Raw genomic sequence first — 27,038 nt, 5'->3', positions numbered from 1 at the left:
GTTTCCCAGTTGCACAACTGCAGTGTTCAGCAGTCTCGTCTTGGTAAGTCTGATTCAGTGAGTTTCCTTCCAGATTGCACAACTCATGGAAATGTATACATTAAATTATATTTTCATCTCAGCCCTTTGGGGAGATGGTGGAATATGCTAACGAGCGAGGGTACGTTCTCCATCCTGGGGAACTCTCGTGTGAAATGTTTTCCCTCCAGAAGCCGTGGACCAAGAGCTTGCGGTGTGAGCGCGTTCAGGCGGGGCTGTGCCGCGGCGCCGTCCCGCAGCCCGGAGGCGCGGGGCGGGCTGCCCTGGCCCGGGATCGCCGCCCCTTCTCGCTCCGCGGGGGCGCCCAGCGCCGCGGGGAGGAGCGGGCCCCGGGACCGTATAAGGCCCGCCCGCCGTCCCGGCTGCGGCACTCGCGCGGCGGCTCCCGGCGCAGCCCGCTCCCGCCCCGGGACACGCGTGGGGACCTCGCGGCGGCTCCGCAGCGCGCCTGTCCCGGCGGCGGACACCGCACCTGTCCCACCCGGTGACACCGCATCGCCCCTCTGCTTCTGTCCCGCTGGTGTCACCGCACCGCGCCTGCCCCAGCCCCGGCGGGGGACACCTGCCCGGGGGCCCGTTCCCATCTGCCTCCTCCTGCTTGTGCCATCCCGTGCCAGCCCGGCGGAGGCAGCAGCAGCCCCTCTGATTTTGGGGAAGATTCTTGGTTCCAAGGGTGAGTGAGTTCCTCGGGCAGAATGGGGCGCTTCACCGTGTGGGACTATGTGGTCTTTGCGGCTATGCTGCTCATCTCGGCCATCATTGGCATCTACTACGCTTTCGTGGGAGGAGGGCAGAAGACATCAAAGGACTTCCTCATGGCAGGCCGCAGCATGAGTGCCCTCCCGGTGGCACTGTCCCTCACCGCCAGCTTCATGTCAGCCGTCACGGTGCTGGGCACCCCTGCTGAGATCTATCGCTATGGTGCCATCTTCTGTATCTTTGCCATCACCTACGGCCTGGTGGTGCTGTGCAGTGCTGAGATCTTCCTGCCTGTCTTCTACAAGCTGGGTATTACCAGCACCTATGAGGTAAGGTGGAGTGGGGAGAAACCCTCCCCAGCTTTTAGGGAACTGGGAGGCTTCTCATGCCTACTTTCTACATGTCTGCCCTCCACCTTCTCTTCCTCCAAATTCCCTGCACTCTGTGCTGTCCTATGTCACCACACTCCTGAGAGCAGGCTGCAACCCTCTCTGTCCCCAAGTCTGCCCATGCTGTCTCTGCAGGCAGGTGATGCTCACCCCTGCTGCCTTAGCTAGGAGCTGTGTCATACTAGATTTATTTCCTCATGCCAGATACTCGGTTCAGTAGGTGGAGTAATCCTAATGCAGATTGGATGGTGACATGTCATTAATCATCTGTAATTAATATACCCAAACCAGAGCACAAAAGCATCTACCATAGGAACCAGAGTTATCGCATCGCATCACACTCCCTCCAGATTAGTTTCTAAGCTAAGGTGCAACCACAAAAGTCACCCTTTGGCAGAGTATGTATTTGTGCTGTTCCTAGAGATTTTGAAGACACTCCTTGTCACCTGAGGCTGTTTACACTACTGAATGTCTTCTCCCTCATGATTATACAAGGAGGTCAGCAAATGCTCTCTGTCTGTGAAAGTTTGTACTTCCACCAAAATAAGGCTGAGCTGGTTTTAAGCACAGGATTCAAGTTAAAGTTACAGCCATCAGCACAGAGATAGCTGGGGTAGTGGGATAATCACTGATCAAGTCTGACAGATTTGGAATGGGGAAGCATCTGGTCAGTGCTTTCTTCTGATTCAAAATGTCCATGCAACCTGTTATCTTCCTACATGGAGATAGTTCCCAGCTGCAGATTTGGAAACAAACTGCTCATTTTGCAGAGGACTTTGGGAAAGGAGCATCAGTGCAGGTGAAAGTCCTTGACTGGCTACTTTGGTCTTTAGCATTTTATTACACTAAACAGAGACATTGCAGCACTGGAGGCTGAAAACAAGATTTCTGTTAGTGAATTTAGATAAGAATTCACCAACAGAAATCTCTGGTGTCATCCAGCGTATTTTAATCTACTAATCTTTGGACTGTCATGATGATACTTCAATAGGGCTCTTTTAAATAAAGGCTTATGATCATGACTGGAAACTCACTGATTATCTTGGTGTTGAATCAGTAGTGCACCTATAAAAGATATATCTTCTTTTTCTGGACAGAGTCCAGATTTTTAACAACCTTTTGTGTCTGTCCAGGGGTTGAAAACTGCTTCCTTGTGTGGACATGCTCATAGATCACATTTTAAATGCTCAGTTTGTGAGTGAGCCCTTTGAGGTGCTTTGGTGTTTATGTTGATTGGAAAGATTTGTCAGGCAAATGAGATTTCTTTTGTACAACCACACACTGAGAGGGTTTTTAGGGCAGATGGTGGTAAGAAATCTGCTCTACAGCATGACAGACTAATTTAGAGGTTGTGCTGTCCAGCCTTGATAGAAAAGTGAGGATTCTTGTTTCACAAAAGGATAAATTTTGACTTATCAGTAGACTATATCAGGCTGCCTTGGGCAGTGCAGAAGGTGAGGTTAATGTGGGGAGAAGCTGCTAACTGCTGAAAATCTTTTGCCCTCTCTTGCAGCAGTTCAAATGCACACACATAATGCCAGAGTTTCCACACTGACTAAGATGTAGGAATAGTCACAATGTTTTCTTTTTTCTCTCTGATTTCACAAAACTAGTGGGTTCTACTTTTTGGCTGCTATGTCATCGTCAACTCTTAGGTTTCCCTGTGCAGAGTCAAGAGTTGCACTTGATTACTCTTGGCTATCTTTGTTCCTTTCAACTCAGCATATTTAGTGATTCTGTTATAATACGTTCTAGTCTTTTCTGTAGACACCCTTGTATAGTGACTAGCTTATGTCTGCTTCACTTTTTTGTGTGTTATTACCCACTGGTGAAGTCTGTAAAGAAAACCGAGTTGAAAGAGATAGCAAACAAGGGGACTCTAGTAGTTTTGGCCATTCATGAAAATGTAAAAAATACACTGCTCTTTCTGTATTGCATATCACTTCATTCCAGTCCTATCAATAATGCCAAATTTCAATATAAGCATTTGTTTTTTCTTCTTTTTTGCAGTATTTAGAACTTCGGTTTAATAAATATCTACGCCTCTGTGGAACGGTCCTTTTCATAATACAAACGGCAAGTAAACCTCAAAGCTGTTCTGTGGTCCTTGGGACCACCAGAATTATTTGGTTGGGTGTAACTGGCTGTTTTCTCTCAGCAGCTGAGGAGGTTACCACAGTGCCTGGGTGGCTGGGAGCAGGAGAAACAAAACTCTTTCTGCTGCTCAGCAATGAGGTGGGGAGTGGGTGCTGGGCTCCCTGCAACCTGGGTCTCTGTGGGCACTGTTGAATACCCAGAGCAGTCACTTGACATCAGCACCATGCCCAGAGACAAGTGACCCTTCACTACAGGGTAGCAGTGTGAAGAGCAGTCATTCACTTGCCTGCTGGAGAAACCTGCCATGAGTTCAAAATGCAAATGTGAGCCAGTTATCTACAGCGGCAGTGTTCATCCTCGGCTGGGTGGATTCTCAGAGTCTGACTTATTCTCAGGGTCAGTGAGAGGTGACAAAAAAGGCTGTCAGGAACTGTCATTTACTTACTGCACAAGGGTTTGCACCACCATCACCACTGGAAAAACCTTAGGTGTTTGTCTGCAAACTGAGAATTAGAAGATTACTACCCTGGGGGATGTTGAACTAATGCAATCTCTTAAATTATTGTTGGTACAGTTTGCTGTATCTGGCCCTTTTAAAGAGTCTGTACAGGACCACAGCTTCTAAATGTCAGTGAGCATATGTCAAATACACCAGGACAAAAACGTGCGCTTTTCACAGTTTTGAAGTGGACTTGTGGGTAATTCAAAGTAAGAATGACTATGCCATCAGAAAGCTTTTTAAGGTACATGCTTGTTTTTGTCTATTTTTGTATTTTTTTAAAGCACACCAGAAGTCACAGGGCAATCACACTTGCACCAGTAAGATAGTTCCCAATGCAGTGCTCATTACTGATTTGGGCAGTGCTGCTTAGCTGGTTTTTACAGATACTCAAGCTCATGGAAAAAGTAGAGTGCTGGCACGTGTGAAACCTGACGCTGTTTCACCAGCACGTATGAAGACATCACAGTTGCGTAAGTTGGAAGAGTTAAGCATAATCTTTGCCTGCGAAGATGAGAAAAGTAATTCTATGCAACTTAAATACATGCTCAAGGAAATTAACCAAAGATCTATATGTGGCTTTCTCTGCCAAACACTTACAATTTAACCTGAATAAATTAAATACTAGTGAGGAAAGAAAACCTCCCAAGATTTTAATGGTGCAATTTTAATTCTTCTGTGAATATTAATTCTTTAAATAAGGTAAAGAAAAGGATTTATAATAATACAACCAAAAAAACCCTACTGAAGATTGTATCAGTCTTGTTTAAATTGACACAAAAATGTGATCATAGTTTTGACAAATTTTAATTTCTGATGATTCAAGGATTCTGGCACTTATTCACTGTGTATAAGAAAGTCACAAGTTCTCATGCTGAATCCCTTGAATGAAAAGGCTTGAAGAGGTATGAGTTTGACTGATGGACTATTAGAAAGAAAAAAATTAACTTCATGATTGCATCCAAAGCATTGCAGTCAACAGCTAAATATTCTGATGGAAACCAATAATGAGTGCTGTATGTACTGGAACCAATATTATTTAATACCTTCATTAATGACATAGATAGTGAGAATGAGTGCACCCTCAGCAAGTTTGTGGATGACACTCTGCTCAGTGGTGCAGCAGATTTGCTAAAGGGAAAGGACACCATTCAGAGGGACTTTGACAGACTTGAGGAGTGGCCCCATAAAGTTCAACAAACCCGTGTGCAAGGTCCTGCACATGGACTGGGGCAATCACAAATGTCAGTATAGATTGTAGGATGAACTGATTAGGAGCAGCCTTGCAGAGGAGAACTGGGAGATAGTGGTGGATGAAAAATTTGATCGAGCCAGAAAGTCTGGTCACAGCCCAGAAAGCCAATTCTGTCCTTCACCAAAAGAAGTGTAGTTCAGCAGTTTGAGGGAGGTGATTCTCCCTGTCTACTCCACTCTGGTGTGACTCCACCTGAAGTACTGCATCTGTCTGTGGGGGTCCCAGCACAAGAAGTACATGGACCTCTTGGAGAGGGTCCAGAGGATGACCACAAAAATGGTCTTGGGGGTGGAACACCCCTCCTGTGAAAAAAGGCTGAGAATGTTGGGATTATTGTTAACCTTGGAGAAGAGAAGGCTGTGGGGAGACCTTATTGCTGCCTTTCAGAGGGGATTTATGAGAAAGGTGGAGACAGACTTTTTACCAAGGCCTGTAGTGACAGGACAAGGGATGATAGTTTTAAACTGAAAGAAGGTAGATCTTGAGTGGATAGAAAGAAGAATTTATTTGCAACAAGGATAGTGGGCTGCTGGACAAGATAGTCTGGGGAAGAAGTGTGATAGCCCAGCCCTGGAAGTGTTCAAAGTCAGGCTGGATGGGGCTCTGAGTTTTGCTCTACTGCAAGGTGTGCCTGCAGGGGCATTGGACTAGATGTTCTTTAAAGGACCATTCCCCCACAAACCATTCTATGATTCTACATATCAGCAGCACATGCTGACAGTTGCTGTATGGATAGCAAGTCAAACACTGACTGGGCTAGACAGGTGTCAGGAGCTGGCTGGGAGGTGGAATAGGTAGTTTTAGAAGATAGTCACCAGGGACTAATCAGGACTGGTAGCTTTATTGTCCTGCAAGCTGTATGTGAAAATCTAGAGAGGACTCATGGCACTGAGAGAAACAAGCATGCACACACAATGGCAGGGTGTAGCACACGGGTGAGAATAACTATTTCCCCAATGGCCCCCCTATCCTTTCTGGCATGTGCTTCGAGCAGGTGTGCAGCAGGGGATCAGGGCAATTAGGTTAGGCTGGGTGGAGAAGTTTCTGCACACTGCTTTCCTCATACAGGTAGAGAGCTGCTCACTCCCATTACCTCTTGGATCTGTCCCAGCATAGCCACTGGCCATGTGGTAGAGCTCCGCCTCGGGGACTGGCTTTGATCTGCTCAAAAGCCATGGCAAGTAATTCAGTGGTTAGCAATCCTCCTCTGGTTTGCCGCCTGTGCTTAGGGTGGACACTTGCAGGAAGGGCAGAAGCTGGCTGAATTCTGGATGGCATCTGATTCTGCTGTTTTTCCATGCCCAAGTCCCATCCCTGTAAATCAGAAAGTCAGAAGAGTCCAGCCATAGAAAGCTGATGCGCGTCAGCTCACAACCTATTGGTGATCCAGATGTTTTGAATCAAGAGTACTGATGTTGACAGAAGTTATCAGCACATTGGAAGCTGTATTCTCCTGACCCATGTCACAGCTGAACTTGTGGCAGTAATAACAGTGATAAAGAAGTAAACAGGATTTAAAACCATATACAAAAATGTTGAGGATATCAGTGTATGAATCCCATTGTGCCCACAAAGGTAGATAGACTAGCTCCTTGATTTGTCTGTATCTTTACTGTGGTTGAAGATATAATTGTGTATGGCTTTGTTTTACAGGCTGAGGGTTATAATTCCTTGTAACACTATCTGTAATGACTAACTAATATCGTATTTTGTGTTCTCACTCACATGAATTGTAGCTGGATACTGAAAGGCATATTGATCTCGAGACTGAGAAAATGATAGTAATAGATTCCTTGACAAACCATGTGTAAACCTCATTAACTTTCTTATGCTCTTGTTTCCTTTGCAGTTTTAAAGGAATAGAATAAATTAATTATAAAAGGCAGGAGAAGATGAAGATGGATTTTATATTTAAGAGTCCTTGGTATTTGTTTTAAGAACACTAGGGTATGAGATTGTAGAGCTTAATAGCCTCAGACATTTGTCTTCTAATTGAAATTATTTGTCAACAATGATGAATTTAGAAAATATAGACTACCTAGATACTTGAAAAGAAATCATGTCAGAAAGTTATCACCTTTCTAGGAATTTACATTTATTTTGATATTTCCTTTTTTTTTTTTTTCTGCTCTAGACTTTATACACTGGTATTGTCATTTATGCTCCAGCTTTAGCACTAAATCAAGGTAAAATGAGTATACTGTAACTGTTCCTCTACTGATATAATTTCTTCTTCATGTAGTATTGGTATGGTGGGGTTTTTTTGGTAATGCAACACATAAAAATATAGCTCAGAGCTTGACTGTGAAGTCTTTTAATGGGAACTCTGAAGTCCTAGTCTCTTAATCCCTGCCTGTAAGGAATTACAGAAGAGATTTATGGGAATACTAGCTCTCATTTACTCTACCTCTGATGCAATACCTGTAGATAATGGCTTATTCAGAAAAGTTGAGAAGGCTTAAGTAAATTTTTAAGGCAATCCAGGCAGTAAAAACAAATTTAATTCCTCTGGTTAAGTGCTATTCTTCAAGATGAGAGCAAGGCAAAAGTAAATATGATTTTGGGCTTCCTGGAACTGTTTAATGGCGTCTGTCCTTTTTTCAGGAAAACCAAAACAACAGCAAAAAGATTGTTAACTTAAGATGTTTATTGTGATATTTACGAAGTTAAATATTTCCATTTTCTACTTCACAATGACTCTTTGATTTGAAAATGGGCCACATTCATTTCTAAAAGGGCAAGAGCTTTTCTAAAGAGCCATATTAAACTTTTAATCTGACACCATCAATTTTGTTAATTTGTCAAGAAAAGGGAATAACAAAATGCAAATAAAAAATGAATCATTTTGGCTAGAATCAAGTCACAGTTGTTCCGCTCATTGAATTTTTTTTTGCCCTGTTCATTGAACAAAAAGGAAGAAAAAACCCAACTCTCTCTCTACTGATTTCCTCCAGTGTATAAGTTCCACAGGTTTTGTGTCTTTGATATTTATATTTGCCTTGCAAGTACATGCTAAACCAAGCTATGACTTAGCTGGCTCCTAATCAGAGTAACTTATGTTTTTCACTAGTTTTGTTTCAGTGTTTCTCATTAGCCTGAGCTCTCTGTCAGGGAGCCCCCCATGCCCTGCCTGGCAGCAGGTGAGTGTGCCAAGCTGGGGCAGTGACAACCTGTATGCCAGCCACAGCACAGAGCTGTATAGCAGGAACATGTAATCCTTAAGAGAAGGAAGAATAGAAGAAAGCCTTTTGCTCTGACACATTTCTTCCAGGAAATGTTTGAAAACCTTATCTCTGTGGGGAACCCCCAAACAGTTTACTTGCTTAAATCCCTGCCTAAGGGCTCGGTACCAAATACACAGGTGTTTCAAGGAATGACATATATTTTAAAACCTTCCTGAGTTGGGATATATTGGACATTTTGTTTGGGAGTATTCACATTAAAGGCAATAGCTTCCTTATTTTTTGTCCTGAAATAAATCTCAACTTTCTAGCAGTTTCCAAATCTGTAACAATTGTTTCAATTTTACAGCTGGTTAGGGTGAATCCTATGGTTTAAACACACTAATCTTTTCATTGCCATTTATACCTCCTACTTTTGCATTTAATTTATTCTAGTCTTTTCCTATAATTTGCCTTCAGTCTTTTGTCCCCAGTGCCTCATTCTCACGGGTGCTTTTTCCCTCTCTTTCAGTCACTGGCTTCGACTTGTGGGGCGCAGTGGTGGCGACTGGCGTGGTCTGCACATTCTACTGCACACTGGTATGTGGGCCCTTCAGTTGAGAAAAATTGGTTCATTTCACCACTCACATCAAATGTGGAATTTATTAAAAAGAAGCCTAATAATCAGGTTACTCCATGGAATTACATTTAACAGGTGTAGCCACAGGACCATATTCATCCAGGGACTTCTCTGAATGCATAGACAACCTCTATGCAACTGAAATATATTTTGTTATGATACACTCAAACTTCTGTTGTTGCTGAAATAATACCAAAAAAGGTAGATTTCCCTTTCTAAAAATTCTCCTGTGATTTTTCTTCTGATCTAGTAGGGTTTTGCCTGCAATTTGTCAAACTGCAACTGTAACAGTCTTGTGTGTTATTGAATAGAGCCACTGAAAATAGGATGCCATATGAACAGATTGGTCTTTAATTCAGCATTAATTGACCAAGTGTCTAGATACAATGATGAAATGGAACCTCAGTGACAAATTTATTTGCATATGGTGGATTAACTAATGTTTATTTTTATTCAGATGAATGGTATACCTTCTGGAGTTAGTGGTACTTACTTACAGAAAATAAGATTAGCACTGTCTGAAAATCTATCTTTTGGTACAAACTTCTGAATCAGTTTTTGTGGTGAAGGAAATACTAGATTAAACTGTGTGTATGGCCAAAGTAAATACCCTGCACTTCAAAGAAAGGCCAGGATGTCCTGAATAGCTTCCAGAATACAATTCCTAAAGACATCAGTACAGAATTAGTTCCATTAAAGATGAAGATTAAATTAATCTATTACCCATAATGCAGATGGCAATGCTTCTGTTGCGAGTGCAAAGCAGGAGTGCTGCTGCCTTGTTGTACCTGATACGTGCTCTTCCTCTTGCAGGGTGGTCTGAAGGCAGTGGTGTGGACAGATGTTTTCCAGGTTGGAATCATGGTTGCTGGATTTTCATCTGTGATTATACGAGCTGTGGTGGTTCAGGAGGGAATTGGACGCATTGTAAATGATTCCTACCATGGAGGAAGATTAAACTTCTGGGAGTGAGTTTGTACTTGCAGAGGATGTGCCTCTCTGTTCCTACAAATAGAACTCATGTGACTAACTGTGAAATTAAACTGCTGCTGTAGGAGGAGGATGGCAGAAGTTGTGACTCAGTTTCTGTATATTTTTAAACAAGCTTACCTTGTTTGAGGGATATTTTTTAGGTTTTACTCCATGCAAAATCCTGGAAAGAGAAAAACCTTTTTACTTTGTCAAGTAGGTATTTTAAGGATTCATTTGGGATTCCACTGAAAGAGAATGGTAAATAGGAGAGCACATTTGTATTTATAATTACAATTTGCAAACAGCTGATTTGGCATTTCAGTGACTGGACTACAACAAATGGGAAAATTATAATTTTTGCCTAATCTGACAAAGGGAGGATTGTTTTTCCTGCAAGTTTTTAATACTATTAATAGTATTTTGCCCTCCATTATTGTAAGTAATCTTAGCCTAAAAATATCACTTTAAAAGTTCAAGAATATTCAGTCTGACAATGTTGAATCAAAGACCATTTCAAGTAAAAATGTTACTGTACCTTTGATGAATACAAGATTATTCTGAGAACCGCCACCCATTGCTGTTAGTGAAAGTTCAGTATGACAAGTGATGTGATTTGTCCTTTATCTATCAGTCCACAATATTAATCAGGTTATTCTGTAAAATGCTTCACCAAATTCTTCAGTAAATAATTCATCTGTGGGTGATTTTTCTCCTTATTAACAGTAATTTATTTCAATCTGTTTGGCTTATTTGCAGTGGTTGTACTGCATTGATTCTTCTCCCAGTCACTGAGTTCACAGATGAAAAAAGAAAAGGAGTAAAGGATGTAATAGGTGAAATAATACTACAGTGTTCACCAAGATAAATATAATTAATTGCTATATTAAAAGTTTGATTTAAAAATAATAATTGTTTGTGGCCACCTAAAATCTGCTGTTTACTTAGAGGTAAACCAGCAAAATGTTTTATAGAGCCTCTGTCCACAAAGGGTGGGATTGTAAACACACCTTTATACTGGTGTTAGACTGATGTCCCTCTAGATAAGCAGGCACATTACACTTTTTACTGCAACATCATTTCATCACAACCATCACAAGCATCATACAACTTTACATAAGACTGTAGTTTATAGGCAAATAAAGCTTTCCAGCTTCACCTTTGGACAGTTCAGAGTGTTTCACTGACTCAGGATGTTAGCTCTGAGTTTTAAAATTTGCCTTCTATGGCTTAACGTAAAGTTAGAGTAACTTAATGTTCAAATTCTGGCCAAAGTTTCTAGTAGAGCAAGCATGGAGAAATTATTTATTCTAAACATTAAGATCCTTACATATTAAGAAGACTTTCATATTCTGGATTTGCTTTCTCTTTTTCCTTTCATTGTAGCTTTGATCCCAATCCTTTGCAAAGGCACACCTTCTGGACGATTGTTATAGGGGGGACTTTCACGTGGACTGGTATATATGGGGTTAACCAGTCTCAAGTCCAGAGATACATCGCATGCAAAAACAGATTCCACGCAAAATTGTAAGTCTGCCTGCAGGTACTCTCTGAATTTAGCAGTGGCTGTTCTTTATAAGAGAGGTTTTATTTTTAAAGGAATGAGTGGGTATTTTGTCTGTATAAATTGCATTATAAAGGCTAACAACTTTTGCCTTCTGTTTTGTGGACCAGGTAGAAGAAATTTGACACAGTAATTACTGGTATATGAATGACATGTGTTTGCTGTAACATTGAACTTTGTGCCTGAATTTTTGTCTGCGCCAGTATTCTTATATTGAAATAGCTGCATTAAGTTTATGTGCAACCTAAAGACCAAATAGTGTAGTACTTATGCTGAAGTCACATCAAGACAGTATCTTCACTATGAAACCTAAATCATTGTGTGGGGATTTTGCATAAGTAAAGACTAAAATATTTTCCTATAACAATGAATATAGGTGTGAAGGAATCCAGAAATGACTTATTCATTGATAAAATTGCTGAGCAATCGTGTATTTTGTGTTCATAATAATCATGACATATTTTTTAATGAATTAACTGTGGAAACCGGCAGAGGGTTATGTTTTCCTTGAGTGTAAACATTTCTGATGAGCCTTTATTCTAGAATGGAGCATATTTACTACTATAATCTTATCTTTATCTTTAGAACCATTCCATTAGTTCAAAGCACAGCATTTAAGAATTACTAGTGATCTCATGAAAATAATTTGTAGAAGAAATATAGAAGCACACATCATAACTATAGTCCCTGTACATTTAGTCATTCTATGGTACAGTGACATAGAGAGAAGAAGCTTTATGAAGGCTTGCACTTCATAAGCTAGCAGAATACCACAAAATCATGCACCATTTACAACTGAAATATTTTGTTTATATCAGTAAAGAAAATCTGCTTTTCAGCCATTTGTGCTGCAGACAGGAATGAGCTGATGCTCGTTATCTGGTCCCTGACACATCTCCAGCATACCAGGTCATTTCTCTGCAGTCTGTGGCACATGGCTGGGTTCTAGGTTCTCAGCACTGCAGAGGCAGGAGGCACATCCCACATCTCCCTGGAATGACTGTGTATAGGAGAACAGATGCATACATTGTGCCAGATTTGTGTGCCAGTCTGGCTGTTCTTCCCAGCACCTGCTCCACTCAGGGCTGTGCCCCTCTCTTGGGCCCTCCCTACCCTCTTTGGGAGCAGAGACGCTTCCAGAGTGTTTCAGAGGCAGAGTGTGACCAGAGGGAATCTGACACCATGGCAGCCTCAGGGTAGTTTTTCTGAGCTGTTGCAGCAGCTTTTGTCAGGGCGGGAAGCTATCTGGTTCTGTAGGGGCTTGGATGGAATTTAGGCTGTCTATTAATGGTTGTGGAGCCTTAATCAGTAGAGCCCTGTCCTGCTGGCATGGGTGGTTGGATTCTGTGGCACCTTGCTTGTGCAAGATATTTCTCTGCATGGAGAAATAATTTTGCATAATAGTTGCAGCTTGTCACAACTATAAACACTGCTATTCTGTGGTGACTATCTGGTTCGTATTCAAGTGTAATTAAACAGATTTGGCAGGTCACATTGTTGGCCAGTACCTCTTATTGTCATTTAATCTGTACACAGAAGTCATCAGGTCAAAGTAATAGGGATTTTTACCCCTGTGTCATTTACTGTAAGGCTTTTTGAGAGACAGCACAGTAACACATCAGAGCTCAGAAAATAATTCCTTCACAGATCCTAACTTGCAGGTTTTGGGAAAGCCTTTAACAGTGGTCCAAGAACAGGAATTTTCTCAGGCCTTGGGAAAGGAATTCACCTATTCAAGAAATGCCAGTAGGTAGGAGCACATTCTGTCATCTTTGAGCAATCACTAGGCAAATTGAACATAATGCTTATATCTGAATGATAAGAGGCACTCAAAGCAGGAGAGCTACACTGTCAGGAAAATGTGGGCTCCTAACACATTTTTCTCTCCTTTCAAGGTCATCAGCTGGCATATTTCAGTGCTAAATTCTTAGAAACAGACTGAAACAAACAATTGAATATAAGCTTTCTGCAGTCAAAATGCCTACTTCACGCAAACTCCACCCCGTTACTCACGTAGAATTAATGGAAACACCTCCCTCCAACAGTGCTACAATTATTATTCCCTAGTGCTTAGTCATAGGGTGTACCATGAGCTGGGATGTAAATCAGAAGGGAAAAAAAAAAAGCTCTCTGTCAAACACTGACGCAGTTTGAAAACAAGAATTGCTTGAAAACAAGACAATTTATTTTGCTTCTCTCTGTTTCTCTTGACTTTCTAATCTTCAGTACAGGCTCTAGGCTAATTCTTCTATTACATCTGCTCAAAAGAGTTGGATTGATTTTACTCATTGGTTAAATTTTGTGCTAAATCAGTTTCTGGGTGTTATATATCAAGATAGATTGTGCCAGTGCAGGAACAGCTTCAGCTAAGTGCATGCAAGACATCCAATCAATACATAAGCATCTATGAGGACTACTTCATTTTTAATGAATTAGTTTAGAGAGAAATTTAAATTGCTGTTGGTTATGTGTTTAGACCACCCCCTAATTGCAAATACAAGGCAAAGTGTAGAGTTTCCCCTTACTATACATAAATCAGCTTTTATTTATATAGGTCTTTTCTAGAAGTTTGCATTGTGCTTGCTGATAACTTTTCTATTGTATAAAACTGATAGTTCAATTAGTTAATCTACATTATACCTTTCTGAAAATGTCCATTTCAATGTCTAACAAGTCTTATAAAGTTAGGTTTACTTCTTTGTTCTTTCTGCTGGTCCTCTACAGAAATACAAAGGCTATTTCCCCTTACTTTCTTGGGAATCAAAAGCATTAAAGGGCCTCCTGAATCATTGCAAGCATGGATATGTTTTCACAGAAACCAAATGTCCTCCCAGAGGAGGCCTTACCAATTGGCACAGGTCCGGGATATGTGATCTGTCAGGAAGTGAAATCACTATCAGTGATACACAGATAACCAGGAGGCAACTGCTGGAAAGGAACGTTGTTTTTCAAGACCTTGCTCCCAATGTTTACTTGAAAGGACCACTCTAGGTGAGAAGAACTTTGTGACCCTGGAGATACCAAGAGATTTGTGATCCAGGAGACATTAAGAGCTTAGAAACATTTGAGAAAACCAGACTCTTAGATGGAAAGCAAAAGCCCTCTCCTGAGCAAGGAGAACAATTTGTTTCTCACTGCCAGTAGAGCTGCCGGTTGTGTGGCAAAGGCAGAATTATTGCCTGATGAAGACACGTCTGGTCTCACCATTATCTGAAGCTGAAGCTTGCATCAGGATGTGGGGAGTTTCTGGATGATACCAGACTCCAAGTTGTTTAGTTACGGAAGGAGAAGCCCTGGGCTTGTTGAGAATCCCTGTTCTCTGGAAGTGGCAGCGAGAGGCAGCTCCAGACCAGGTCCCAGGCCCCAGTTTCTCGTTGCTGCTTCCCACAGAGACTGTCTCAGGAGGAAATGGGAGGTTTGTAACTTTACAAGGACAACTCCAGCATTGTGTAAGCACGATACTACAGCTCCGGAGGCAAAAGAATGCTGGTGCTGACTATAAGGTACCCCACACTTGGATCTGGAACACCCTGCCTCACAAATCTGCTTGGGGTTTGTCAGGGGTGTGGCATGGGGGAAAGAGCATCCTCCGGCCTGCTGCTTGCAACGTACAACTCGTACACATGATGAAACATGGGATTGCCCTAGTGCTCCCATCATCTCCATTGTCAGGGGACAAGTGCTCAGACAGTGACACCAAAACCAGAAGTGTCATTTGTACATGCAGAAATGTGCTCTCTCTCCAGGTGAAATGCTGGGAGTTGTATGGTGACTCCCTTTCTGGCCCACAGCTACTGACCTGGGAATCTCCTTGGTGCAGGCGTGAGCGCTTCCTTGCTTGGCCTTGGCTGGGTCTTCTGTGGGATACTGAGCTCTAACATAGTGTTTCCATGTGTGTTGGTGCAGGTCCCTCTACATCAATTTGGTGGGACTCTGGGCAATCCTGGTCTGTGCCACACTGTGTGGACTGGCCCTCTACTCCATCTACAAAGACTGTGACCCATGGTCCGCCAAACAGGTGTCGGCACTCGACCAGGTACAGCCCCACCTGCCTCTCAGGGGCAGGTGGTGGGAGGATATCCTTCCTCTGCAGCCATAATAACTAGATAAAGGCAGTTCAAGAGTCAGGGAGTTGGAAACAGTGGCATGATGGAATCTTGTGTCAGGCTGAGATTACAGTTCCTGGAGCTGCAAATCCCTCAGCACTTGGTAAGGTGGGCAGCAGGGAGAGCTGCAATGTGGAGAGCTCTCAGTACACCCACCTCTGCAAATGTGTGGGTTTTTTTTCTCAAAATGGGTTCAGGAGTGCCAGCATTGCAAGAGACTGCCTTGAAGAGAAGCGAGAGGAACAGAGCAGCAGTGCCCTTGTGAGTGACTGTGGGTCCTGGTGCGTTGCTTTGTGTCATCCAGCCCAAATTTCCCTGGACTGATGAAGGCAAAATCCTTCTCAGATTCAAACCATACTTATGCCCAAAGCCTACACCTGGAGGAAGGCTATTAGCAGGCAGCTCTTTGCTAGTGATGGTGAATCCTTCCCTCCTTCAGAGGAGAGATGGGCAATCAGACTGTGCTGCGGAGGAGCCACCTCACCACTGATGATGACCTCTCCCTAAATAGACCTTGAGCAGCAAGTTTACCTGAGGAACAAGAGTTCTTGGCAGCCCATAGACTGGCCAGAGCCAGGGCCCAAGGAAATCAAATAACTTTTATTTGTGTGTTTAAGCCTAAGATAATCACAGGCTCTGGATAATGCTCCAATGGACAGTAGCTGGAAAGGCAGGAGAAGAGCACAGACCATGGAGCACCTGAGACAGGACCACTTGATCTTTAAGAGTAATATAAAATAAGACCCAAGGTAGAAACTGGAAAAAAATTAAGTTTTTCCTGTCAGTCAAATTCATTTGGTAGAAACTGGAAGTAAGATACTAAAAATATCAACTTGTCTGTGAAAAAAAAAAAAATTGTTCATGGGAAAAATATCTTTAAATTCCTCTCTCTTCCCAGCATTCAGATCTTGCAAAAGTCAAAAAATGGCACAGTTTCCTGTATGGAAATTGATTTCAGGTACCAATATCTGGTTTATTGGACTGTATATGAACCCCTTTTTGTGGAGTCAGCAGCAGAAAAAGCATCTGTGGCACCCAGCCCCCACAAGGGAGTGATGTACAGAACAGAGCACTTGCTGCCCAGCCCTAGCTTCCTCTACAATTGTCGTAGGAAAACAAGGTCCTGGTGGTATGACACCCCAGCTAGGTGGTCTTAACAGACTCTCTGTAGCCCTAGTGGACATTTTAGGGTTGGTTTTCTCTGTAAAAAATCAATAAAATTTTAATCAATTAAAAATTAGAACAGCTGGACAGAATGCCAGTGAGAAGGCTGTAAAAAACAATATAGTGATAAGATGAAAAATTAGGGCAAGATGATAATGCTTCTTAATCTGAATTTTTCAGCTAATGCCATACCTAGTGCTGGATATCATGCGTGATTTCCCAGGAGTGCCGGGACTTTTTGTGGCTAGTGCCTACAGTGGGACATTAAGGTAATTTAATAATCTGGAAACTGCTACCTTTTTTCCCCCTTTTTTGTTGGAGCTAAAGTTGTATTTATACTAAAATTTTTGAACTTATTTCTTTGTCTAGCTGATTTCTAGTCTTAAAAAAAAATCACTATGACCTCTCTGATGATGCAGCTTAAAAATCCATAGTTTTCAATATTTGGGTCCTAGGACTTAAAGTAGTTTGGAGTTCCCTACTAACAACATGAGGAAAAAGTAAGCCACATGTCATGTAAAACACTAACAAATCCTTCTCTGTGCTTTTGAGTTATATGAGTTTTTGCTATATGAGTTTTTGAGTATTATGGTGTATTATTACACCAAATAACTACAGTTGGGGAAATTTCCTTTTGCTCATCTTTAATTTTCCAGTTTCAAATCTGCATGACTTCAAAGCTATCTGCCTTTCCTTACCCCTGATCTCTAGAGCCTTCTTTTCTAGAGTTTCCGGGCTTCCAGTTGTCTTGAATGAATCCCATGAAACAACAACCACTATATATATGTATTTGTACATATATGTAAAAAAATCTATATGTATTTGTACTGTAGGAGACAGGTTGATACCCTTCTATCCCATACTGGGGAGTGTTTTGTTCATCTTTTCCAAGGAGTATCTTTAAGGAACATTGTCTCAGTGAAGGCTCTGAACAATTGCAAACAGTTATGAATGTGACACCAGAATACTTTTTTTAAATTTTGAATACTTGTAGCTATGTAAATAGAGCGAACAGCCAAAATATTAGTTTCACATGCTGAAAAAAAGCTGATGGCTTGCAGGAGCAAGGTACACTCAGACAAAGGATCACCTGGTTGTGCCTTAGGAGTGCTGATTTCTCTGATCCCACAGGGAACCTTCAATAGTTTGATTTGTAGATGCCTAATTTAGTAGGCATGTAGTTTACCTAATTTTTAGGTGACCCTAATTAGATTATCTGAATTCTCCTCTGAGAGTACATTAAAAGTAAACAGTGATGTGGGAATTTTACATACCCAGGTATACGCTGTAGATAATTTGTGAAGGTATCATGTATACCAGTAGTGTTTACAGCCTAGCTATATATAGCAGATATTTCTATTCAGTTCTCCAGGTCCAGCCCAACTTTTCATCAGTATGTGCCTTGACTTCACCAAGGATAATTACTTTAAACAGTATTTCTAAGCTGTTAGCTGCATTCTCTGCAAAAATAAGTTATTTAAAACTATGCAGCAGTTACATTAATTTTCTGGCGCTGTTCTAGACAGTGGCAGTTTCTCTGTGCCAGTAACCTACTTGTTATGTATGATTTCAGCTTTTAAGGTACAAAAAAATTGTATAAATCTTGCCTTCTGTAGTACAGTGTCCTCCAGCATCAATGCTCTGGCTGCTGTGACTGTTGAAGACCTCATTAAGCCCTACTTCAAATCTCTCTCTGAAAAGAAGCTGTCATGGATTTCCATGGGGATGAGTATGTCTGGAAAACATGTTTTCTGCTTTTGCTTTACAAAGTGAAGGTTTGATTCAGACCTTGCTTATGATGGTGTATGTCAGGATTAAGTAATTCACACCAGTGGGACTATGTTGGTGCAGCATTTGGGGGAGACAAGATCAGCTGTATAGGTTTTACACAAATGGGGGACAAGTGAGTTTAAGGAAAAAAGGAAACCATCTTGTTTGGTCTTTAATAAGGAAAGATGCAGTCTATCTGTGTTCAGTATTGATTCACAATTCTACAAAGTCAAATATCTCTGACTTAAAGACCTGCTATTTTTCTTTCATCTGTCAAAAATGAGAAGCAGAGGAATTTTTTTGAAATATATTTTTAAAATTGATATGCAAGCAATAGCCTTGTGTCCCAAAAATATTCCAGAGAAAAAGAAATTTCACATCTTCGCTGATATACTCTCAGCCTGTTACTCTGTTTAGCTCCTCTGCTTAATGTAACTCAAAGAGAATCAGAACTAGACTGAGCAGATGGTTTAAATCTGTGAAATGCAATTGTCATGTATGCTACTTGTACTGTCTGTGACCAGCTGCAGGTGTAGCCCAAGAAAGTGTTTGTAGCAAGACTGAAAACACCTCCACCCCAACGTGCTGTCATGTTGGAGCCCATAGCAGGGAGCATGGCAGACTGCTGGGAGGGTAACAAGAATTAAATATTGTCACCTGAGAGAAGTTTCTTAAGCATTGCAAACAATGCTTATGCCAAAATTGTTGTTTGTGGTATCATGAGTTGCCTGACGCACCACAATGAATAGTGAGATTAAGCTCTTGCTTGAGCAGTGAAACTCATCAGAGGTGGAGGTGGGAAAAACAAGTAAGCCAGTGTTGCAGCTCCTGGAAAGAGGTACTGTGTCCTGGTGACCTGGGATGTCCTCTGTCACTGTGCCAGCTCCCAGTGATCTGCCAGCATTTACTCTTTTGCTTCCTAGACTTTGGCTGAGAAGTGAAAATCATTCCCTCAAAATAAGGACAATGACATAGGAGATTAGCTGAGAAAGGTGAACAATAAGTGGATTATTGCCACTGTGCTTAATCCATGCGGCTGGCATTTATTAACTAATTCACAGAATGAAGATTTCATCAAGTTTGCATGATCTCTTCTTAATGTAAACAGAAACCTGAACTTTTGGCCAATTCAGGCTCTCTTAGAAAAACTCCAGATGTTAGCACTTTTATCGGGGAGGTGTTAGGCCCTGCTGGGTTAGACAGAAACTTTTCTATTAGTGATTTTCAAACTTTGGCAGATTTATACATTGTTCTGCCTTTCACTCACAGGCCTCTTTTATGGTGGAGTCTGCATTGCTATGGCTGCGGTGGCATCTCTTCTGGGAGCCTTGTTGCAGGTAGGTGCCAGAGAGCTTTTTCGTGCCCATGTTGAATGACCCAGAATAGATTATGTAAGAAAATAGTTGTAATGAATACCATTATGAGATAAGTTTTTATTTTTCTTGAGTACTGATGTGAAAGCGCCCATAGCCCGTGTTTTAAGGATCCATGGCTCAGCCTGTGTTTTAAGCATCCATATATCAAATCCTAGCAACTGAGTACACAGCACTTTAAAAAGTCTCGTAATTTCTCTCTGAACATCTCTTCTTGTCATTTTGGAAGCTGTACCTTCCTTGCACAGCACCTGATAGCAGACTTTCTTCCTTCCCCAGGCAGCGCTCAGCATTTTTGGCATGGTTGGTGGCCCCCTTTTAGGACTGTTTGCCTTGGGAATCCTCTGCCCCTTTGCAAATGGAATCGTAAGTAGAAATCTAAAGACCTGTTCATCCAAAATTTATTGACAATTTTGGGCTTCACCTTCCGCTAATAATTTGATGTTGGGCAGCAAGGGAGATGTCTTTGGTACTTTCCGTGAGGACATTTCCCCTTGCTCCCTTTCTTCCTTATCCCAAGGAAATGACAGTCAGAGCTGTATAGGGACTTGAATTTCCATCCCAAAAGAGATTTTGATGGGGGAAATGATCTGAATAAAAATGAAGCTTTGACAAGGATTTCTTAAAACCAGTTTTAGAAGCAGGGACAAATGCATCTTGAGATACAGCTGAACAACAACTAGACTCAGAGAATGCTGGTCTGTCTGAGCAAAAGGGGGTCAGGCCAGAAAAATGGTCTTGCAGACCAAATTGGAGTATTCTCAGAGTGCTTCCATATTGTAAAATTATAATTTCCAGAAGAAAAACCTTTTCCATCAAAAAAAGGATTTGACAAACTTTGTTGATATGGTTCGTGGTTTAGTCTGGCAAGATCACTATTTAGTGTTAGTAATTGTACCATTACTATTTACAGGTTTACTAATTTATTATAGTAATATTACTATAACAATATAGTAATATATTAATATTAGTATAATATTTTACTATTACCATTTATAGGTTTACTTGTCACTGATCTTTACCCCTTCGCAGTTGAAAATGTTATATATATATATATATATATATATATATACTAAAATAAATTTTAAAAAATTGAAAAATTGCTTCTGTATTTGTTCAAGGAGGGCCTCAAAATAAAGCAGGATTTTCCCATATACCATGAAGACCAAAGTTATTCTTTGTTTGTTAAGACCTAGTGGCCAAACAAAAAGAAATGTGCTCAGGAGATGTGAAAAAACATTGTATTTCCCCAAAAGGGAATGAAGAAAACTCCCCAGCACTTCCCAAATGTATATTTCATTTCTGCTATGGAGACTACTGTTCAGATTATCTTGACTATTTCTTACTCATCTAATTGTTGTTTCTTTCAAATATCTTTTGCTTTTCATGTAAATCTAAGTTTCACTTTTTGTTTTGCAGGGAGCATTTGTAGGTCTTGTCAGTGGTTTCATTATTTCACTTTGGGTTGGAATTGGATCTCAGATTTATCCTCCACTTCCAGAGAGAACCAAGCCACTCGATCTCTCAACTGTGGGATGTAATATATCCTTAGGAAATTTAACATCAACAGAAATTCCATTAACAACGGTTTTCAGTACACCAGGTGCAGAAAGGTATATGAGTTCATCAAGTACAGTAACAAAGTATGCATTTTTTTTAAAGAAACATGAACATCTGTACAGTATTTGGGTTACTATAATAATCCTTCTCTGGTCTATCTACCACACTCTTTGAGATGCAGCAGTTTTCTTAATTTTTTTTCCTCTCAGACTGAAGTAGTTTGTCTGAGTTATCCCACAACATAAGTTGAAGTGAATATTTCTATTAATCTGAAAAGCTTCAGTTCAATATTTGCGTTCAAAGGCTTGGACATGCCTTACTGTGGACCACAGTTTTAAACAAAGATATCATTTATAGTTATTGGATTAGCTTCCACAATCTGTCATATGAATTAGCGTAATTGGCAGTTAAAGGGCAAAATGCCGGTTAGCAGCTCTACCTACAGCAACTTATCTGTGCAGAATAGTTCTAATCAGCACATTCAGAATGGGCAGAATACACGGGATTTCCTCCACTTTGCAACTGCCAATTGTCTTACTCTAGATGATCACAGTTAAGTTTAACATGAATGGCAATAAAGAGACCAGCAGGAACAAAAAAAATAGCTGAAAAACCACATTTCTAGGGTTTCCAAATCCTTGCACCTTAGAGCATTGTACAATCAAGAGATACCCTGACACACTGGCTGTCCAACATCCGGTTTCATACACCACACCTCTTGCATGAGCCCTCCAGCATTGCTCCTGGCTGCTGGGAAACACCTCTTGCAACAGAGCACATAGTCAGGGAGAGCAGAATGAGGTGTAAAGACAGTTGCTATGTTGTTTCTGGCTGTTTAGAGCTGCATAGGTTTGATTTCCTTGTTGTTTTTTTTTTTTGTGCCTCTTCCTTTAAATAATCCCACCCTTGCTAAAGAAGTTAATCCCTTCATCTGGATAACTAGAATGTTCAGCTCTGCACTAGATTCCTGTCAGAGACAGGACTGTCCTGTTTTACCTGCTCTGTCTCATGCCTTGCATCACTGTACTGGCTAGCCTTGTCTCTCACAAAGGAACTTGTTCTGCAAATTTTGGCACAAATTTTCAGCGCACATATGATTGTATGGAGGTAGCTCAAGATTACCAGGTTGCTTGGTTTAAAAGTATCTCTGTATTTATACACTGTCTGGAAACAAGCACTTCCAAGGTTTTTGGAACAGAAAAGGAGAGATTAACACTTTTTCTGCTTTTTTTCAGGCCTGCCCTGGCAGACAACTGGTATTCCTTGTCTTATCTCTACTTCAGCACACTTGGGACACTCGTCACAGTACTTGTGGGAATAATTATCAGCCTCCTAACAGGTACTAGTTTCAGAGTTGTGATTGAATGTGTCTCAGATCTCTTTTAAACTAAGATGTCCTGACAGCCACAGGAAGTGCCAGTAGCCTATTGCAAACACTGTGTAAAGGTTACCATCCTAAATCGAATTTCCTCCCCTCAGCGCTTCTGCATCCCGCTCCTGGTCTTTGCTCACAGCAAAAGTTACTACAAATCTCTAAGGACAAAGAAGTTCCAGCATATTTTTAAGCCTAAGGGGCATAAAAAGAAGGAAAAAAAAAGACATCTGTCTTTCCTGTTTTATTAGATGACTGCAGGGAGGTTTAAGACTTGTCCCTGAACATGGCAACAACTCCAAGCAAGGAAATACACCCATGCTTCTAGAGGACAAAAGCAGTTTGAGTTTGAGTGAGTTCAGAGCACTCAAGGGCTGTTGTCTGCATTCATAAGAGTGCATGCTTTTCACCACATTCCTCAAGAACATGCCTACGAGCTGCAGATCCTCTGCATGGCTATTTTAGCTTCTTTCTCAGTTTCCCAGTACTTTTGTGCAAAGGGGAAAAGCAGCTTGCCATGGGTAAGAATGGGGAGTTCAGTTCCAGCCCATGGCCTCACTACTTTTGCATCCAGGTCAGATGCAAGCTACATTTGTCATTTACTTCATGCATGGCAGAAACAGCAAAAAAGCAGCTGTTTTCTCAGCTTTTCCCAGTATTCCCAGCCAGATTCATATAACAGCCCTCATCTTGGAGGCTGTTCGATTTCAAATTTTTGGACTGATCCACAATGGCTCCAGGACTATGAAACTCCAAACTCAGTAGACAAACTCACTTACATTAACTTCCCTATGCCTTGCAACTAATAAGCACAAGCCACATTTATCTAATTTTATTTTCCTTCTCAGTTTTTAGATTTGCTCCACACTTTTCTTCAAGCACATTCTCTTCCCATTTCTATAGTGATGCTTGAATCCAAATTTCACTTTTTACCTGGTAGGGATCAGGTTACCTATAGACCATGAAACAAAGCATGAAAACCACATAACTCACTAAATCAAGATGAGAAATACTCAGCGCAAGAACAGAAGCACAAAAGAATTAACCCAGTCACAATGTCACCCTGCCTCTCATGGAGCAAGATTCCATTTAAGCCTCAGATAGCAAGTAGAGCTAATTCCCAGCACCTACATGACTTTTGTTTCCCACCCAAGAATAGCTAATCTTCCATGCCTTAAAAATTCCCAGACATTCCATTAACCCTCATCCCCCCATCTTGGGGATACTGTTAAACAATTCACTGTAAAAATTGCTGTTGAATTTGGAGACAGGAGTCTTGCTGATAGGGAGCTGAGAACTGGAGCTCAGGGTTCAGGGTAGCACTTGGTGCCAGAGTTCCTGGACTGGCAGAGTAGTCCCAGATGCAATTTATTCTTTTCTGGTGATTGCCAGATTCATTTTTTTTTTCCAAAATAGGAAATCCAAGGAGGATCTAGGAAGCTGGGAAATAGCTAAGGCATTTCAAATAGACTTTGAGGGATCATTTTATATATTGAGAGGAGCAGGGTATGCATTTTTGTAAAGAAATGATCCCTAAGGTCTGTGATTGCCTGATGGCTTTTGCTGCATGGCTCTGTCCTGCTTGCCTGGCCTGGTGCCCATAGCTGGGGTCTGACACATGGTTTGTATGTGTAAAGCTGGCTGAATAAAGCTTGTCTGTTTTCTAGGAGGACTAAAGCAGAACACAGATCCTAAATTCCTGCTGACCAAGGAAGATTTCCTGTCCAACTTCTCACGGTCTGAAACTGAGCAAGTAAGTATAACTGTGCATCTCTGATTTAAATCAATCTTTTCTCCAGGGGACAAAGGCAAACAAGTTTCCTGGCTCATGCTTTTCCGATCAGGATGAATAGCACCTGATGCTGCCTGATAGGACTATCTGCTTTAAGGCAGTAGGAGAGCACCAGGCAGGTGGGAGTAAGGCAAGGAAGTGGTTTTGCCATAGCTTAGCTTCAGTCAACAATAGAGAAGCAACTGAGAAAAGGGACAGTTTTCTCCATGGTTCTGCTAAAGTACTCCCTAACTGGCCTCTGGGAAGCTACCCCAAGGCACACCTTGGACTCAGCAAAGCTTCCTTTTTTTTGTGAACATGTGTTCTCTAAGGCCAGAATTTTTTGTAACTTTGGCTACTGTTTGAGAAAAAACATTTCTAGTCAGTGTATATGTTTCATAGCTCTCATCCTAAGAAAAAGAAAAGGGGAAATATTATTGGGTAATCCATTAGAAGGGAGAATACAGGGAAATTATTTTTTTTAAATAAACTACTGATCACTTTTCAATCAATATCGTCAGCTGAGCATTCAAGTTCAGCCTTGTTCAGTAGTTCAGGCAATCATATCATAATCATAATCATATCTTTAAGATGGTCCAGCTTGCAAAATGTTTTTCCTTGATACTTACAACTCCTTCTAGAATGATATTATGTATTTCAGCTTCTGGATAAGAACACCATTGAAAAAAAGGGATATTCTACCATACAATTGTAATGTTATTTGCCCATGTCAGTACTGGAGATCAGCTATGCAGTTACTGTCATTCACTGTTTTTAATGGGTCAACATCTGTTTCTACCATCCAGGAATTTAATCCCTGAAGTCTTTTGAAAAAGATCAAAACAATCCACCACCCATATGGAAGCTAAAATGTCCACAGCCATACTTTTTATGCCTGGAGTCAGAAACAAGTCTCTTTTATGTGTCTGTCTCTTATATGGCTAAGAGCTGAATAACAAGTGGTTGGAATCAAAAATACTGCAGAAAGTTGATGAGCTAAAAAATCAGAGCTAACTAAGCAACTTTCTGCACAAGAGGAGCTCAATATCTCATTCCATTTCCATAATAGAAATGTGACATCAAAGCAATGGTGCATGTTAATCTGCTCTTCCTGTCGCAGATGGGGCAAGGATGAAGGGCTGGGAGTCAATAGCTCAAAGACCTGGTGGTGACATATGAGTAGACATGAAAACAGCAATTAGAACTTTGCACAACCAGACCAATTTGCAGGACAAGAACATTTTGTGTTACAAGAACATTTTACACAATAAGTACCTTATGCAATACAAAACTTTCAATACCCCTAGAAAAATACCATCTACTGCAATGAATAAGTATTTGTGCTCTGTCAGCAGCCAACATGTTTTCCTGCAAGGCAACCCTGTATGTCAGGTCTGACTTTGCTGGCCAAAGAGAGGTCAAAGAGAGGAAGACTCTTTCTTCTGTTTCACAGCATGGCTTTTGTCTTTTGTTTTTTTAGCCAGAGAAAGTGGAAGTGTTGAACTGGAAACCATTTACCATGGCAAATGAAGGAACTGACAACCCTGCCTTTAGCCACATTGAAATGGATGTTGCAAGTGACAAGAATAAAGTCAATGGTCTTCACATATGACACCAGGCCGTGTCAGCCCATGAGGACAGTTTTGTTCACATCAAGCACTGTTGATGTTCCTGTTCTGGATCGGTTACCAGCTCTGCTGGGGTCAGGGGCAGGCATCTGCTGAGCTTTGTGGCACTATCGCCTTTGCATGACCTTGACATTAGTCAAGAAAGGAATCAGGTTTTTCTTGCACTTCCTCACTCTTTCTGATTCTTGGTGACAGAGCCTAAGGCAATCTGTGAAATATTTGCCTGATATTTTGAGCTTCCTGGAAAATATCTGCTTTTAATCTCATTTCACTCTCAGAGTGAATTTTTTATTTGGAAAGAATACTGTTCACCCAGACATGGTTGTTTTTCTGGCTTGTTTTTTTTCTTTTTTCTTGTAAGGCATTGAAAGTATGAAGAGGTTGGGGTGTGGGACCTTATCAGATTGCAAGAAACAGTGGGTCTTTTTTTTTTTGTGTAGGAGGTATATTTAGTACTATCTGGTTCTTCTGTAGAACTGATTCTGAGAGCATATTTATTTTGTTGGTTTTGTTGTCTATGTTGTTTTTAACCCCCTTGTTTCTTGGCTACCTGCACCTTCTCCTCTGTGCTCACTGCTGCAAGCTGCAAGAGTGACTTTGGTGGTGATAAAGGCAAGAGTCAGTACTGTCTTTCCTTTCATGACCTATCTCCCTGTTCTCCTCTGTCGTGCCCTTACAGAGCTGGTCCTCATAAAGGAAATAATCTATTTATACTTTTTATTCAGTGCCATAGACCAGAACCACAGCAGCCTTCTGTTGCATGCCCAGCTTGCTGGGCTGGGATTGTTCTTGCACTGGGCTGGGCACAGTGCACAGAGATGTTAATAAAGAAGATTCCCTTCTGGCTGTACTGGACAAGAGTGGAGGTTGTATCTACATTTGCTGCAGCAGTTCTCTCCAGAGCTATGAGCTGAAACTTTCTTTGTGTTCTTGCAGCCTTTGTTTTCACTCTGGGCATTCATGTTCAAGGTTGGTTCAGACC

At 41.3% G+C, this 27,038-nt stretch overlaps 1 protein-coding gene across 1 annotated transcript; it reads left to right on the top strand.

Annotated features, from left to right (window-relative positions):
• Positions 1 to 134: 134 nt before the first annotated feature.
• Positions 135 to 26,340, top strand: SLC5A8 (solute carrier family 5 member 8). Its single transcript, XM_064733604.1, has 16 exons — positions 135 to 523; positions 722 to 1,067; positions 3,138 to 3,203; positions 7,113 to 7,164; positions 8,672 to 8,739; positions 9,593 to 9,747; positions 11,135 to 11,275; positions 15,219 to 15,348; positions 16,763 to 16,851; positions 18,199 to 18,311; positions 19,622 to 19,689; positions 20,005 to 20,091; positions 21,145 to 21,338; positions 22,521 to 22,624; positions 24,325 to 24,410; positions 25,909 to 26,340. Exons 1-16 carry the CDS (start codon positions 135 to 137, stop codon positions 26,038 to 26,040), a joined length of 2,220 nt encoding a protein of 739 aa, XP_064589674.1. The 3' UTR covers positions 26,041 to 26,340.
• The last annotated feature ends 698 nt before the right edge of the window (positions 26,341 to 27,038 follow it).

This window comes from Zonotrichia leucophrys, chromosome 1A, assembly GCF_028769735.1.
Source record: "Zonotrichia leucophrys gambelii isolate GWCS_2022_RI chromosome 1A, RI_Zleu_2.0, whole genome shotgun sequence".
In the NCBI taxonomy this organism is placed as follows: domain Eukaryota; kingdom Metazoa; phylum Chordata; class Aves; order Passeriformes; family Passerellidae; genus Zonotrichia; species Zonotrichia leucophrys.
The sequence above is the reverse complement of the archived record's forward strand: the minus strand, read 5'-3'. Positions and strand labels throughout refer to the sequence as shown.

Coding starts and splice junctions, on each gene's coding strand:
- SLC5A8 (XM_064733604.1), top strand. CDS start 135: ATGGTGGAATATGCTAACGAGCGAGGGTACGTTCTCCATCCTGGGGAA. Junction 524..721: donor CACCGCACCTGTCCCACCCG/GTGACACCGCAT, acceptor AGGGTGAGTGAG/TTCCTCGGGCAGAATGGGGC. Junction 15,349..16,762: donor AGGTGTCGGCACTCGACCAG/GTACAGCCCCAC, acceptor TGAATTTTTCAG/CTAATGCCATACCTAGTGCT.